Consider the following 15,304-nt stretch of genomic DNA (forward strand, 5'->3'; position numbering starts at 1 on the left):
TTACATTTAGTAATATTATAATCCATGCTTCGCGATATCAAATATCGACACCGATATTAGGAATGGATTACCGTTTCTTCGTTGTAGCATTAAGTAGTATAGATTTACGTTACCAAAAAGTAAGGGTTCCTTTGGTACTTCGTCATTTTAGGGAGAGCTATCTGTGCTTTCGGTATCGTTATTTCTGTGATCATCCATGTTCCCTACGTCTCTTATTATCGCTTGAAGTAAGATAATGTACAAATGGAATGTATTATAATATATTTATCCTGATAAATTCTTATCTGTTCCCTAGATTCTTCATATATATTGTTTATTTTAGCAAAAGAATTCAGCCACTTTCATTGTTCTTCCTTAGGCATGTTTTTCAGATGGTGTCAGAGTTTTCTTTCGAGAAATTGAAATTTTAAATTTCTGAAAAGATACAGAATAAACATAATGGTATATGGGTTAAGGTTGAAGTTGACAGAAGAGCTGGAAAAACAATAGCATGCACAGTCAAAAGGACAACTCATGTCAAATTACAAAAGGCTACTAAGTTCAATCTACCACGCTATCTAATCTTTTAGAGTCCCAATACCTTACATACCCTTTTCATTTAGTTTAATATGTCTGACGATTCTAGTTCAGATGATTTTTTCATGGCAGATGATACAGATGATGAATTAGATGTATCTCAGAGAGCAAGAACAGTTCTTCTGGGCTCGCCCAATGAGATTCCAGATTTGAAGAGTGATTCTCATTCTGATATTAAGAAAGATACTCCAGCTGCAATCTCAAACGATAAAGAAGACACTAAGAATAATAAATCGAAAAATGCAGATCAGTATTCGCCGGTACGAACATCAAGCAGGATAGCAAGAAAGCTGCGATCACCGCTGAAAGAAGCCGTAGTTTCAGCAGACCCGATCTCGCTTGATGATGATAACAATAAAAGAGCAAGATCACCATCTCGACCTAACCCATACTCAAATTCACCAGAACGCCGTTCACTGTCAAGTTCACGTTCACGTTCGCGGTCTAGTTCACTTTCAAGTACTCGTTCATTTTCACCCATAAGGAAAACTCCAAAACTATCAAGCACACTCCAAATGGAACCTGATGAAAATGACGAATTTTTCAAAGAAATTGCCAAGGAAGCCAAGAAAATTCCAAGTCTCACTAAGGAATCTACACCAGATAAATTACCTAAAAGGATTTATAACATTAGATTTATTTCTAAATTAGATGGGACGATGAATAAATGTGTACAAGTGAAAGTTTTAGGTAAATTCCAATTCCAAAAAATTTTACCCGCTGCATTGACTGGGTTGATTAAAGCCTACTCGATACCTAGTGTTTTGCAGAAATATTACAGTGTTGATAACGTTTCATTATATTGGAATCATGCCAAGTTATTGGATTTTATGACTTGTAATTCTTTGAATATACCACAAGCTTTTGAAAATGAAGTCACTAATGTCGATATTGAACTGATATCTAAAGATGATGAAATAGAAAACGAGAAAGCAATTACAGAGAAATTATTAAAAGATGAAAGAGAAGTATCTTTGAAACTAGAAGCTGCTAAGAAAGAAAAAGAAATACAGGAAAAGTTGGCTAAAGAATTAGCCAAAGAAGAAAAGGAAAACGAAGTTTTTGAAGAATTTGAACACGAACTGGAGAACGTTTCTGAATTGAAAACAAATGGTTATGACGCTGATGCCTCTACCGTTAATGAAGCTAATGAGCTGGCTCTAGAGGAAGGAAACGCCGATGTTATGAAGATTGCCTTAGTAGGTCAAGATAACAAGAAAATTCATGTCAATGTTCGTGGAACCACTCCATTTTCTAAAGTTGCTGAATACTATAGAATACAAAAACAGTTACCTCAAAATGCGAAGATTAAACTTGTTTTTGATCACGAAGAATTAAGTCTATATGAAACGATAGAAGACCAAGATATGGAGGATGATGATATGATAGAAGTTGTGATTAGTTGATAAGCATTTTTATGAGAAAATACCCATTTCCATATTAGATAGAAATCAATCGAAAATATAGAGCGTCTAGTATTGCATATTTTTGAGTATATCTTATTCGAACTACACTATATATAACCATCCCTTTGATTACGTTTCCTGGAATAAGCCATATTGATGAAGTATATAAACTCTGTAAAGCATCATTGTTATCTTTCACTTAAATGGGTACGGTATTCAGTAATCATTTTAATAAGTCTTTTGGATGTTCTGAATCTTCATCTTGTTCCTTTGTTGTGAAGCATTATTGAAGTAGTCAAAATTTATTTACAATGATGAATGAATACTGTACGTAATTAAATAACATTCACAAGAAGTATGGTCGAAACTTGAAAGATAGTTAATTGAATTTCAATAAACCGTCTTCTTAATGAAAAAAGCCTCACAATTTTGCAGAACAACTCGTTCATGTCCGGTAGAATTATAGTAATTTCTTAATTAGAAGACAGGCCATTTCAAACACTGTAGTCAACAAAGAATGTGAACTTGTCGGAATTATAATGTATCTGGCACATAGTGTACAGACACGTGGTTTCGTACAACACGATATATGTTTTCTATATAAGAAAATTTTTATTCCATATGTAAAGTGTATAATATATATTACTCTCCTGTCCTAGGACGGGTAGAGCAATTCTGCAACGAATCTACCTATAAGGTCAGGTCCTGCAGTCTAATCTGCATCCAATATATGGTTTAATATGTTATATTCCCTAAAAAGCAATATGCTTCGAATATGGTAGCGTTTAAAGTTGCACCCTGACCGCAAGGGTTGTTAAGATTTGAGGATCAATAGATGGTGCGTAGTAACTGATTGCTGCTACGGAATTACATATACCCTTTGGATGCTACTGGAAATATCCAACCTTCTGTGACCTATTAAGTTAGAGATCACAACTATTTGTGTCCAGCCCTCTATTTTTGGACAATCCATAGATAGGCATGAATAGGCCTAGATTATGTCTTTGAAACAATCACATACACATTCAGATCAGAACGGTTACAAGTCACATATTAGTATAAGTGCTACAACGAACCTACATAAGTCACTATCAGACAATAAGGAGTTCATTGAATAACGTATTCTATTGCACAGGACCATTAGAGTCAGTGTCCGAAGGCTGACGAGCCAATAGAGCCAGCGTTCACAGGCTGCCGAGCCAATATAGCCATTGTTCAAAAGCTGCCGAGCCATTATAGCCAAGAGTCATAGAGCCATGCACCAATATTGCCAGAGTCACAGAGCATATTGAGTTTCCCAGAGCCCGAGAGCCGGAACCATATCGCCAAGCACTAGATGCACACATGAGTGCCACCGCCAAGTACTAGATGCTCATATGAGCCAACAAGCTGCGAACCAGATGCACAAGCGCCAACAAGCTGAGAACCAGACGCCTACATGCGCCAAATAGCCAAGGACCAGATACCTACATGAGTAAGATTGCCAAGAACCAATTTATCAATATCTGCCAAATTGTTCACATACAGTTACTAGTGGTACCAGCGAGCCATCCATTAAGTTATCTAAACTATGGTATACATGGGGACACGAGTCGTCAACTATACGAATCCCTCTCACCGTATTTACCTTAAGATATCGAAAGACTATCAAGACCACTGACCCGAATCCGAAAACCCATTTTTCACTTGCGGGTGATTGAAACATTCAACTCATAACTAGTTTTTAACATCTTTTGCAATGAAAACTAAAAAATTCGACATTGCAAACGCATCATCTACGGCGCTAACTAATAAAAAAAAAACCCATGTTCCGTTGACAAGTATCCACTATTTTGTTACCTCTGCCATGATAAATTTATGACCGTCTAAGTCTAATTTTTTTGAGTGGGGTGGTATATGTCATTACCCATACTTCGTAACGTTTATTTCAATCTTCTACTCAACTACAAGCTTCGAACAAGCGCTGCCCAGCTTCTATTCGGGTGTAGAGTTGGAATATATGGAATTAAAAGTGGAATCGCTAAAGGTATAATAATACCGAACGATTTCGCCAATATCGATTGTAGGGTGGTATGTCGGAATTATAATGTATCTGGCACATAGTGTACAGACACGTGGTTTCGTACAACACGATATATGTTTTCTATATAAGAAATTTTTATTCCATATGTAAAGTGTATAATATATATTACTCTCCTGTCCTAGGACGGGGAGGAGCAATTCTGCAACGAATCTACCTATAAGGTCAGGTCCTGCAGTCTAATCTGCATCCAATATATGGTTTAATATGTTATATTCCCTAAAAAGCAATATGCTTCGAATAGAACTAAGTCCCTTCATTTGAGCATAGAAAGCCATATACACTGATGGTGACTTCACATACCTTATCGAACTTAATTGTTTGCTATTTTTACCTATTATTATAAGGTTTAGACTTCTTGACATAGGTGAATTTTTTTTGATCATAACTTCGATAACAATAACCTTTTCACATCTAGAAAAACAAGAAAATAAGCCTTGTTGGCGCAATCGGTAGCGCGTGTGACTCTTAATCACAAGGTTAGGGGTTCGAGCCCCCTACAGGGCTTAAATTTATATCTAAGTTTTTTGGGAAATTTCTATTTTTTTGTTTCTGTCACCACATAACAATAGTCAAAAGAATATACAGTTATAAACAAACTTTTGAAATTTCATAGATTGTTTTTTCCAAAATTTATTGCCTGCTATTTTTTAGCAAATGGGTTCATAATAGGAAACCACAATTACTGCTTTAGTAATGACATAATAGTTTCTGTCGAAGACGACGTCAGCCCAGCCAACTTTTTCTATCTATGCCTCATCAAATTTTTTGAGAACAATATAAGTATACGACCTTTCCAATACTGATTTCTAGCTTAGTAACGTAACTGCTATGCGGTTTTGCAACGTTTGTATGTTATTCTCATCTTTATTGTCGTTATAGTTATAAGTTTTCTTACCGACGGGAAATTGTGGCCGTTTTTCGTGACAATTAAAATCCAGGACATCAAGGTGGCGGGCGATTTAGATAAGTACATAATAATCAAACTTTCATATACTTATGAAGTTTTAGCACTTAAAGGGACTATATCAAGATACAGAGAGGAGGACCATATTACTAACACATTTCAATATAAACTAACAGGCAAATTGAACATGAGCACCAATTCAACGACAGAGAAAGACCCGGCCACCAACAAGGCTACTGAACTAGACACCAAACCTAACACAAACACAACAACAACGAAGAAGACGCTTGAAGAAGACGATGAGTTTGAAGATTTTCCAATAGATACATGGTCCGAAAAGGATACGTTAAAGAACGTAGATAATATACAAACGCATCTGTGGGTGGAGAATTGGGATGATGTGGAAGTTGATGATGATTTCACTAATGCATTAAAGAACGAATTGGAAAGATATAAACAGGAAGAAACACAGTAATAGGTTTACCGTATCCATGATATACATAATATAAGAATAATAATTACAGTATTGGATGAGAACTTCTTTTCTTTTGCAGGACTATCTGACCATATAGCAGTATATATATTGAATAAATATTTAATATGGAGGCGGTGTTACCCGGCATAACCCAGCTCTAAAACATAGAAGGACTTTAAAGAAAAAGGATGGGTGGCAAACTTTATATGTAGCAGGACGTATGTTCAGTTACAAGGGAAGAATAGTAAGAGCCAGAAGGACAATACCTAGTAGCTTAAGAGGGGGAAAGAACTTATCCATATACCTTACATTATATCTATTGGACAGAAAGCAATATTTACTAGTTTGCAGAAAAAAGTATAGAATGGCCACTTTAGAAGAATTAGACGCTCAGATTTTACCGGGTGATGATGAATTAGATTCCGAAATCTTAAGTTTATCCACTCAAGAGTTGCAAACCAGGACTAAACTACTAGATAATGAAATTCGTATCTTCAGATCAGAATTACAAAGACTTTCACATGAAAATAATGTCATGTTGGAAAAAATTAAAGATAATAAAGAAAAGATTAAAAATAATAGGCAATTACCTTATCTAGTGGCAAACGTTGTTGAAGTCATGGATATGGACGAAATTGAAGATAAAGAAAATAATGAGTCCACTACACAAGGTGGAAATGTCAATTTAGATAATGCAACCCAAGGGAAAGCAGCTGTCGTGAAGACTTCTTCCAGACAAACTGTATTTTTACCTATGGTAGGGTTAGTAGATCCCACTAAATTGAAACCTAATGATTTAGTTGGTGTTAATAAAGATTCATATCTAGTTTTGGAAAAATTACCATCTGAATTTGATTCAAGAGTGAAAGCTATGGAAGTTGACGAAAAACCAACTGAAACTTACTCTGATGTGGGTGGGTTAGATAAACAAATTGAAGAATTAGTAGAAGCGATCGTATTACCAATGAAGCGTGCGGATAAATTCAAAGAATTAGGGATTAGAGCTCCTAAGGGTGCTCTAATGTATGGTCCTCCTGGTACTGGTAAAACCTTATTAGCAAGAGCATGTGCAGCTCAAACCAATGCCACTTTCTTGAAGTTAGCTGCACCCCAGTTAGTGCAAATGTTTATTGGTGAAGGTGCTAAACTAGTACGTGATGCATTTGCCCTAGCTAAAGAAAAGGCACCAACTATTATATTCATTGATGAATTAGATGCCATCGGTACAAAGCGTTTCGATTCAGAAAAGTCTGGTGATAGAGAAGTTCAAAGAACTATGTTAGAGTTATTAAATCAGTTAGACGGGTTTAGTTCGGATGATAGAGTGAAAGTTCTAGCCGCAACTAATAGAGTTGATGTCTTGGATCCTGCATTGTTAAGATCTGGTAGATTGGATAGAAAGATTGAATTCCCACTGCCTACAGAAGATTCCAGAGCTCAAATTTTACAAATTCATTCAAGGAAAATGACGACGGATAATGATATTAATTGGCAAGAATTGGCAAGGTCTACTGATGAGTTCAATGGTGCACAATTGAAAGCAGTTACAGTGGAAGCTGGTATGATAGCATTAAGGAATGGACAATCTTCTGTGAAACACGAAGATTTTGTTGAAGGTATTGGGGAAGTCCAAGCAAGAAAATCGAAATCGGTATCATTTTATGCGTAATCAATATATCTTTTTTCTAAGCTTTATATTCAACTCAAAAAGAATAGAGAAACATCATATTTCCAAATCCGTCATGTGAACCCAAACAGTTCTACTACACAGGATCGTCACACTGGAAATCGTGATTGTATAGACTATGCCAACATACATATAACAAATATATATAAACAAGCATCAAATAAATAAACGAGAGAAAAAAACTTAAATTCTAATGACTATAAATTCTTAATCCACTACATATATTTTACCGCTGGCACCGCTACATACAACCTTACTAGTTTCTTGAGGATTCCATTCAACCTGGGTTATAGGTTTACCACCAGGGATAGATATAGTGCTCAGTAGCTTAATGGTAGTCCAATCCCAAATATGTACTTTGCTTTTTGCATCCCCAGAACATATATATCGTCCATCCGATGAGAATGTTATTCCTATACCGTAACCAGCTGACGTTTGTCCTTTGAACACCTTTTTAGGATGTGTTTTGTACTTAGGTTTCATACCGTACGTATAAATAGTATTATCCATGCTTTGAGTACAGAAATATTTTTCCTCAGGATGAATAGAAATATATGGCATTGAATGTTGAGCTGTATCACTAATTTGTTTAATTGGAATATTAATTTGATTTTCCCATAGCCTCACTGTCTTATCTTCAGAAGATGAAATGAACTTAGAACCATCAGGGAAATATTCTAATGCTAATATACTACTCATGTGATGATCGTAAACTTGTACTCTACCATCTTTCGCAGATATACGATCATCATAATGATATATCTTTGAATTCGATAAACCAACAATAAATTCATTAGAATTCAAGGGCCGGAATTTAATGGCATTTGGAATACAACCGAATCTTAATTTCTTTTGAATACTTCCACTTTCTGTATCCCATATTTTGACAGTTCGATCAAATGATGAACTAATGAATTTGGTGCCATCATCATTGAAACATAGAGATTTGATTGCCTTCGAATGACCCTTATAATCTCTAAGAACCTTACGATCATGATAGAAGTCCCATATCTTAACTACGTTATCGTTACCCCCAGACAATATAAGATGGCCTGTCTTCGGTAGAAGTTTCAAACTTGTTGTACCATTAATATGACCAGAAAGTGTATATTTTGTCCTCTTGGGTAGATAACATTTGTAAGATAAAACTGGTTTATGCAAATCTGTATCAATATCCGTTGGTGGATGAAGAAATCCACGACCTTGGTAATCCTTTTCGGTTTTACCATAAAACGTCGAAGTTTCTTCGGTATCGCCGTCAGTATCCGATATCTCATTGTCATCAACAAAGTTATCTTCTGGCGACGGTTTCTGTTTTTTTAATTCAGTCTCATGATCACTCTCTGAACTTGAAGACCATGATCCCCAGGGACCCTTGGCTCGTCTTTGCTCCCGTCTTCTTTTCAATTCTGCTTTAGTTAACTTCCCAATTCTTGTCTTCGGAAGGGTACCCTGGTTTGCACCATTTATTCTAATCTTAGCAATGTCGTCTGAACCTTCAGCGGAAGTAGACATATTTGATAATTAAAAATACTGCCGCAGCTAATTGGAAAGGTAATTAAGCCTGTTTCTAAGCGCCTCTGACGTTATTCTTCTGAGTTTCCTTTTTCTTTCAGTTGTAGTGTGAATACGTTTCAATATTTCAGATGGCTGATTCTTTGCGCCGAGAAATAAATTTTACATATGGGAACCTTATAAAGCTAAGGGTTAATAAGAGCTCATCAAAAACTACAAAAGTATTGGCTATTAAATAGAATTTATCCTCAATATATAATCAAAGATAAAATACAAATTCAAGTATCTTGTTCCATTGATGCATTGTTAATGGTTTGATATTTTACATAGAGATATCCATATGATTATACAATCCTTGCTTTTTTCATTATTTTAAATATTCACTTTTCTTGCTCTTTTTGCTTTTACTGGTACTTTTTGTCTTCAACTTATTGACTATATTAGTTATATCACTTGATTCGGCTCCAGCATTTTCTGTTATTGACAGTCTTCTCTTTTTATTAGATCCTTTCTTATGTATACGTTTACTACGCTCTTTCAAAATTTCCTTCATAGCTTTCGTTTCCTTAAATTCAGGTCTGGAAGGATCAATGGCAAAATCGTGATCTTCAAAAACTTCCTTGAATCTTGGATCATTTAGATCTGGTTTAAATTCATCTTCAACAATTTTATCTTTATTTTGATATTTACCCCTCTTACCCTTCTCCTTTTCAGATCTCAAGATTTCATTCATGTTGAAATGTGCTTTGTTATTTATCGTACTCCCTGTCTCCTCGTCGTCGTCCATCATTAGTAACTCCAGTTCAGCTCTAGATTTTTGGTTCTTTTTAGCTTCAGCATCATCTTCCTTGGTGTGGTTCTTCTTATTCTTAGATAATTTTAGTTTATCTTTTTTCTCTTGTTGAGCTTTAGTTTTCAACTCTTTTAGTTTTTGTTTTCTTGCCTTACGACGTTCCTTCTCTTTACGAGCAACTTTTTCAATTGTAGTTTCTTCATGCTCACCGTCTTCCTTAGGACTATTTTCATCTAAAGCAGGGTTGAATGTAATTTCCATATCGACCTCATCTTCATCTTCTCCAGCCTTAGCTCCTTTACCACCAAATATCTCCCTAGATCCAAATCCTCCTCCTCCCACAAGAGCTTTCAATTTGTTTTTTGCGTCTTCGTTGAGTTCATCTTCTGAACCGTCACTGTCTGAAGCTAAATATGCTTTAAAATCCATATCATCAATTTCCTTTTGGGTGAAAGCTCTCTTAGCAACTTCCTGTCTTTCCACAGGAGTTTCATCCCATGTCAATTTAACATTGGAATGTTGTAGTGCATCGGTACTGAATTGATGTGGTTTATAATTTTTTGGAAGGGAATCACATTGATCTCTTGGTTCATCTGTAAAATCCATTCCGTCTGGAACGTATCTTAAATCAAACATATTTGCTGTAGATTCATATTCTGTACCGTCACAATTTTGGTAAATAGCAGTAGCTGTTTCAATATTATTACAATACACAACTGCATAGTAGTATCTCAATCTTTCCAGTTGGTACTGACGTAACGCCTTGGTATCAACATCCTTGTCTGCATCACCTTCTTCATATAAATCCTTAATGTCGACATCTGAAACATCACTATCATTAGCTTCATCCGAGATCTTTTTGGATTTACTAGTTTTCTTTTTCCTCTTTTGGAATAATTCTTTTGGTGGACCTTCTACATCTTCACGTTGCATTCTTTCTTTACCAAATTCACTAGGATAAATAGCTATATTTTCAATTCTACCACCTTCAGGTAAGAAACTGGAAAAGGTAATCATTAAATCGGACGATTTAACATGATCCCAATCTAGATTCACCACGGCCAATGTTTTTGATGGTTCACCAGATTCAGGTTCCTGAGTTGTGACTTCTTCGCCAGATTCGACATCGCTATCTAATTCCTCTTCATCAGAAGCTTCTGATTCGGAGGATGTATATTCATCTGACGAACTAACGTAATCTGCTGGAACATCACCACGAGCACGATCAATATTGGTATCGTCCTCAAGTTCTGTTTCCTTTCGTTCTTCTTCTTCATCCTCTTTTTCTTCAACAGAGACAGATTTTTCGGTTGCAATCTCCTCTGATTCCTTCTTTTCATCATCTTTTTCAAAATACTTATCGAAATCATTCATTTCTTTTTCATTACCCTTAGAATCAGCTAATTTTCTACCATATTTGTCAACTTTAGACTTACGTCTGATTTCCAAATCTTTTTTACTAAATCTATCATCCAACTTAATCTTTAAATCTTTGTTTTTGGTCTTTCTAAATTTTGGGTCATTATAGATTTTAGCAAATCTTGGATCCGTCGATTCTTTATTTTCTGAATTACTTGGTGCCATCTTGTATTCCGTATTTCTAATTTACTCTCTCTGTAATCATGTAAATACACAGCTGTCTGGAGTATGTTTTGAATGGTATATTAGTGTATACTTATTGGTAACTATACTGTTTGATAAGTTCAAATTTGAGATGAGATGCGATGAGCTATAAGTTGAAATTTTTCAGATAAAATTTTTACTTTTGGCGCACTGTCTTTTTTTCCACGCCGCGAAAGCTTAAAGACCGCCAGTAATTAAGTTCCATTTTGCCATATCTTTAAACGAAGCATATGATTCTTTTAGTTAAAGGATATATATTATATTATATATATTCTATTTCTTCGATTTAGTCTTCTTCACCAACTTTTTCTTAATATGTTTCTTCACTTTGGTTTTTCTCTTCTCTCTTTTGGCATCTTTCGCATCTTGCTTTCTTTGTTTCTTTTCATCTTTATCTTCGTGTTTCTTACCTTTAAGTACCTTCTCTTCCGATTCATAGCCTTCATCATCACTATCACTTTCATCAGAATCAGCACTTGTGTCTTCTTCATCGTTGTTATCCGATAGCACTATTTCTTCATCATCATCTTGTATCTCAAATTGTTCAGCAGCAGAAAAGTTCTTTTCATTATCATGAGCAATTAAACTTTTTAATAAATCAAATTTACCATCTGTATACCTATCAAAATCTCTTTCCTCCAATCCTTCCAAATTTCTTACCAGGTATAATGATCTAAAAATCTCATCCTCCGCTTCATCTTGAGCTGTTTTCTTGATCGGTAAGGTTTTGGCTACATAATCACGTAGATCATTGTAATCATTGTAATTGCCGGTGAATTTATCTAATGTTTCAGATATGATGAACTGAAAGATGACTCTCTCGGGGAAAATATCAATACCCATCCTGTCAAAATACATATTAATATTTTTAATATCCATTCTTAAGAAATCTAAACTCATTGGATGTTCTGGTTCCACACTTTGAGAAACATCAATGATATACATCAAATTATTATGGATCAAAATATTATATTCTGAAAGATCCGCATGGACTAAACGACAAACTTGATACATTAATCTCATGTACGCTATCGCTATATGATAATAATGAATTACTTCCTCTCTATCTTTATATGGATAATCTCTTAGTCGAGGAGATGCAAATCCATCACCACGGTTTAAGAATTCCATTATAAGAACGTTATTTTTAACTTCGATTGGTTTGGGAACAGGAATGACATTACTTTGATATATTCTTCTTAAATTACGGAATTCCTTTTCAGCCCAAATTTTAATCATCTTTCTTGGATTATGTTGAGATCTTGAATTCCGGAAACGAAATTCACCATCAACGTATCTTTCACGATCTTTAAACACCAATATAGATGTTTTAAAAATTTTAACGGCATATTCCTTTTTATCCTTTTGCAGTCTAGTCTCTTCTGGGTTTATTTGAGTCTCTAGTTTCTCCTTTAATGCTTCTTCATCAATATTATTATCATCATGTGGCTCGTCGGTATCATCGGAATGTAATTTTGAATCACCTGCAAAGGCATGATAAACGTTAGCTTCCTTCCCAGTACTTAAACAACCATTAAAGTCAGAAATAACACCTCTACTAGTCAGAGCCTTTAAAAATTTCATCGTTCTTGGATCCAAAACATTCTCCACAGTGGCTCTATTGGCTTTATCCTTGTTAGTTTTGCCCTTTGTGAAGGACATTTCATCGGTTTTAATCTTATGTTCATATTTATCTAGAATTTTATTATTGACGTGATCAGATGAGGCTTCTGAAACACCCAACTTCTCAAATTTATCTTCTAAAGACTATTTTTTAATCTATCAATCTTATTATAATATCTTCCTCTTTATCGATTAGTTTATAATATGGCTGTCAGATTTGTAATAATCTTCTCCATTTCCTTCTTTATAGCTGATGGAAGATTTTTCAGAGCAGAAGCTCATCGCCTATTTTTTGGAATTATTTTTCACTTCTTCCGCAGACGTTAAAAGTTAAGTTTTACATACAAAGTTCTACTATGGCAAAACAGAGAGAGAGAGACAGAACTGACTGTGAATGGATAACTCAAATTATATACAACAATTCGATACACTGACTATACTTCGCAATGGGATCCACATCAGTTACGCTCCCAAAAGTATGTTCTACTTTGTTTTCTCCTTTTACATCTGAAACGTCAATTTTTTTTACTAACGCTATCCATCACTTCTACATCTTAAAAACAGACCTTTTTTGGAATTATTCCACTATACTTAGGAGTAGAAATTGTCCTAGGTATTTCTATCTTAAATAAATGTAGTGGAGCTTTCGGTATCCTCGCATTATTCACTGGTCATCCTTTAGAATTCATGCAATGGGTAGCATACCTATGGTCGATTTTTTGTCTAATCATATTTGCCCAAGGTCTCTATCAAATCCATAAACCAACATTATTAACCTTTTCACAAATCACAGTGTTTTTCACTTTGGACACTCTTTTCACTTGTTTCTTTACGTTGTGGTTCACAGCTCAATGGTTCCAAGGATCTGAAGGGGAATCTGCCGTTCAAACTAGTACCGGGGTGCAAAAACGTGATACAAGTTTGGCTAGTCAAGGCGCTACAGCAGGTTATGAATATTTCGTTACTATGTTGATTACGTTTATTACTTTGACGTTTAGGTTCTATTTCAATTGTATATTAGCATCGTTTGTGCAAGAATTGTTGAGTAATCCTAAGTTTATGATTGATCAAGATGATGTGGAACAAGACTTGAAGAATAAGTCGATGGTGAAAAGATGGTGGATTAAGAATGAAAAATTTTGCTATAGATTATGTAAGAGTGTATTGAGTTGAAGGGGAGGATTGCATGTACATATAAAATAGCTACGTATATAGAAAGGAAAGAAAAGAAAAAGAAAAAGAAAAATGAAATGGAAATATCATGTTGTTTTCGATACAAAATCAAAGTTCAATTGCATAAATAAAATTTGGAAAATCGCAAACTGTTCCAAGAACCTTGAACTCTTGCACTAACCTGAACAGCTTGTGTTTTGTAAACTGTATTATCATGTTATGTTTTGTTATGTTATGTTATTGCAGACGGATCTCCTCGGAGCGTGAATTTATTACGTAAAAACAGCTGCCAGATGTCAAAAGTTGCGAAAAACAGATATATATAAAAGGGGAGTTGGAAACCAAAAATAAGTTATTCCATGAGAAAAGCTTTTTGGTTTGAACTTGTTAATCGATAAGAGAATCAATCATACAGTCGATTAACAATGCCTTCCCCTCAAGTTTCAGAAAATATCCTTAAATTAAGCACTGGTGCTTCAATCCCCCAAATTGGTCTAGGTACTTGGCGTTCAGTGGGCACAAACGATGCCTACCATTCTGTCATTGCAGCTTTGAAAAATGGCTACAGACACATTGATACAGCTGCTATTTATGGTAATGAAGCTCAAGTCGGAAAAGCAATTAGAGATTCTGGTGTTCCTCGTAATGAAATCTTCGTTACTTCTAAATTATGGTGTGCTCAAACCCATGATCCTAAACTAGCTTTGAACCAAACTTTGAAGAGATTAGGTTTGGATTATATCGACTTATACTTAATGCATTGGCCTGTCACTTTTAACCCTAGATCTATCAAGGATGAGGATGGTTCCGGTGATGCCTTCATGACTATCCCCACTGATTCCAACGGTAACGTTGACGTTGAAATGGATACTTGGAATTTCATCAAAACTTGGGAATTGATGCAGCATTTACCTGAATCTGGTAAGACCAAAGCTGTTGGTGTTTCCAACTTCTCAATCAATAATTTGAATGATCTTTTGGCTGCTTCAACTACTAAAGTTGTCCCAGCTGCTAATCAAATTGAATTGCATCCATTGTTAGCTCAAAATGAATTGCTTCAATATTGTAAAGAAAAAAATATCTTGGTCGAAGCTTATTCTCCATTCGGTAGTATTAATGCTCCAATTTTGAAAGACGAAACTATCAATGCTATCGCTAAAAAGTTGGATATTCAAGTGGGCCAAGTTGTTATGAGCTGGCACATTCAAAGAGGCGGTTACGTTGTCTTACCAAAATCTGTCCATGAGGAAAGAATTATTGCTAATCGTAAAGTTGTTACTCTTCCAGACGAAGATTTCCAAGCGATTAACAATTTGGTCAAAGAAAAAGGTGAATTGAGAGTCGTTGACCCAGATTGGTCTCCATTCCCATTGTTCAAATAAACGATGCAGCAGGAAACAATTTTTTAACGTATATTTTCCCATACATCTTTATAAAGGATGTTCT

General features: G+C 35.1%; 8 protein-coding genes and 1 non-coding gene across 9 annotated transcripts; 6 read left to right on the top strand and 3 right to left on the bottom strand.

The window, feature by feature from the left end:
- Positions 1 to 608: 608 nt before the first annotated feature.
- ESC2 (Esc2p) lies at positions 609 to 1,982 on the top strand (the record flags this gene model as incomplete). Its single annotated transcript, XM_003668788.1, has 1 exon — positions 609 to 1,982. One exon carries the CDS (start codon positions 609 to 611, stop codon positions 1,980 to 1,982), a length of 1,374 nt encoding a protein of 457 aa, XP_003668836.1.
- A 2,514-nt stretch (positions 1,983 to 4,496) lies between these two features.
- Positions 4,497 to 4,569, top strand: NDAI0Btrna19K. Its single transcript has one exon. It is a non-coding gene; the product is annotated as a tRNA-Lys (tRNA).
- A 587-nt stretch (positions 4,570 to 5,156) lies between these two features.
- SEM1 (proteasome regulatory particle lid subunit SEM1) lies at positions 5,157 to 5,444 on the top strand (the record flags this gene model as incomplete). Its single annotated transcript, XM_003668789.1, has 1 exon — positions 5,157 to 5,444. The coding sequence occupies one exon, from the start codon at positions 5,157 to 5,159 to the stop codon at positions 5,442 to 5,444; it is 288 nt and encodes a 95-aa protein (XP_003668837.1).
- A 220-nt stretch (positions 5,445 to 5,664) lies between these two features.
- On the top strand, positions 5,665 to 7,113 carry RPT5 (proteasome regulatory particle base subunit RPT5; the record flags this gene model as incomplete). Its single annotated transcript, XM_003668790.1, has 1 exon — positions 5,665 to 7,113. One exon carries the CDS (start codon positions 5,665 to 5,667, stop codon positions 7,111 to 7,113), a length of 1,449 nt encoding a protein of 482 aa, XP_003668838.1.
- Positions 7,114 to 7,338: 225 nt separating this feature from the next.
- CDC40 (Cdc40p) lies at positions 7,339 to 8,646 on the bottom strand (the record flags this gene model as incomplete). Its single annotated transcript, XM_003668791.1, has 1 exon — positions 7,339 to 8,646. The coding sequence occupies one exon, from the start codon at positions 8,644 to 8,646 to the stop codon at positions 7,339 to 7,341; it is 1,308 nt and encodes a 435-aa protein (XP_003668839.1).
- Positions 8,647 to 9,013: 367 nt separating this feature from the next.
- ESF1 (pre-rRNA-processing protein ESF1) lies at positions 9,014 to 11,023 on the bottom strand (the record flags this gene model as incomplete). The annotated part of the gene is made up of 1 exon (XM_003668792.1): positions 9,014 to 11,023. One exon carries the CDS (start codon positions 11,021 to 11,023, stop codon positions 9,014 to 9,016), a length of 2,010 nt encoding a protein of 669 aa, XP_003668840.1.
- Positions 11,024 to 11,335: 312 nt separating this feature from the next.
- On the bottom strand, positions 11,336 to 12,724 carry RIO1 (protein kinase RIO1; the record flags this gene model as incomplete). Its single annotated transcript, XM_003668793.1, has 1 exon — positions 11,336 to 12,724. One exon carries the CDS (start codon positions 12,722 to 12,724, stop codon positions 11,336 to 11,338), a length of 1,389 nt encoding a protein of 462 aa, XP_003668841.1.
- Positions 12,725 to 13,372: 648 nt separating this feature from the next.
- KEI1 (Kei1p) lies at positions 13,373 to 13,858 on the top strand (the record flags this gene model as incomplete). Its single annotated transcript, XM_003668794.1, has 1 exon — positions 13,373 to 13,858. One exon carries the CDS (start codon positions 13,373 to 13,375, stop codon positions 13,856 to 13,858), a length of 486 nt encoding a protein of 161 aa, XP_003668842.1.
- Positions 13,859 to 14,283: 425 nt separating this feature from the next.
- On the top strand, positions 14,284 to 15,240 carry NDAI0B05670 (uncharacterized protein; the record flags this gene model as incomplete). Its single annotated transcript, XM_003668795.1, has 1 exon — positions 14,284 to 15,240. The coding sequence occupies one exon, from the start codon at positions 14,284 to 14,286 to the stop codon at positions 15,238 to 15,240; it is 957 nt and encodes a 318-aa protein (XP_003668843.1).
- Between the last annotated feature and the right edge of the window lie 64 nt (positions 15,241 to 15,304).

Source organism: Naumovozyma dairenensis, chromosome 2, assembly GCF_000227115.2.
Source record: "Naumovozyma dairenensis CBS 421 chromosome 2, complete genome".
NCBI classification, from domain to species: domain Eukaryota; kingdom Fungi; phylum Ascomycota; class Saccharomycetes; order Saccharomycetales; family Saccharomycetaceae; genus Naumovozyma; species Naumovozyma dairenensis.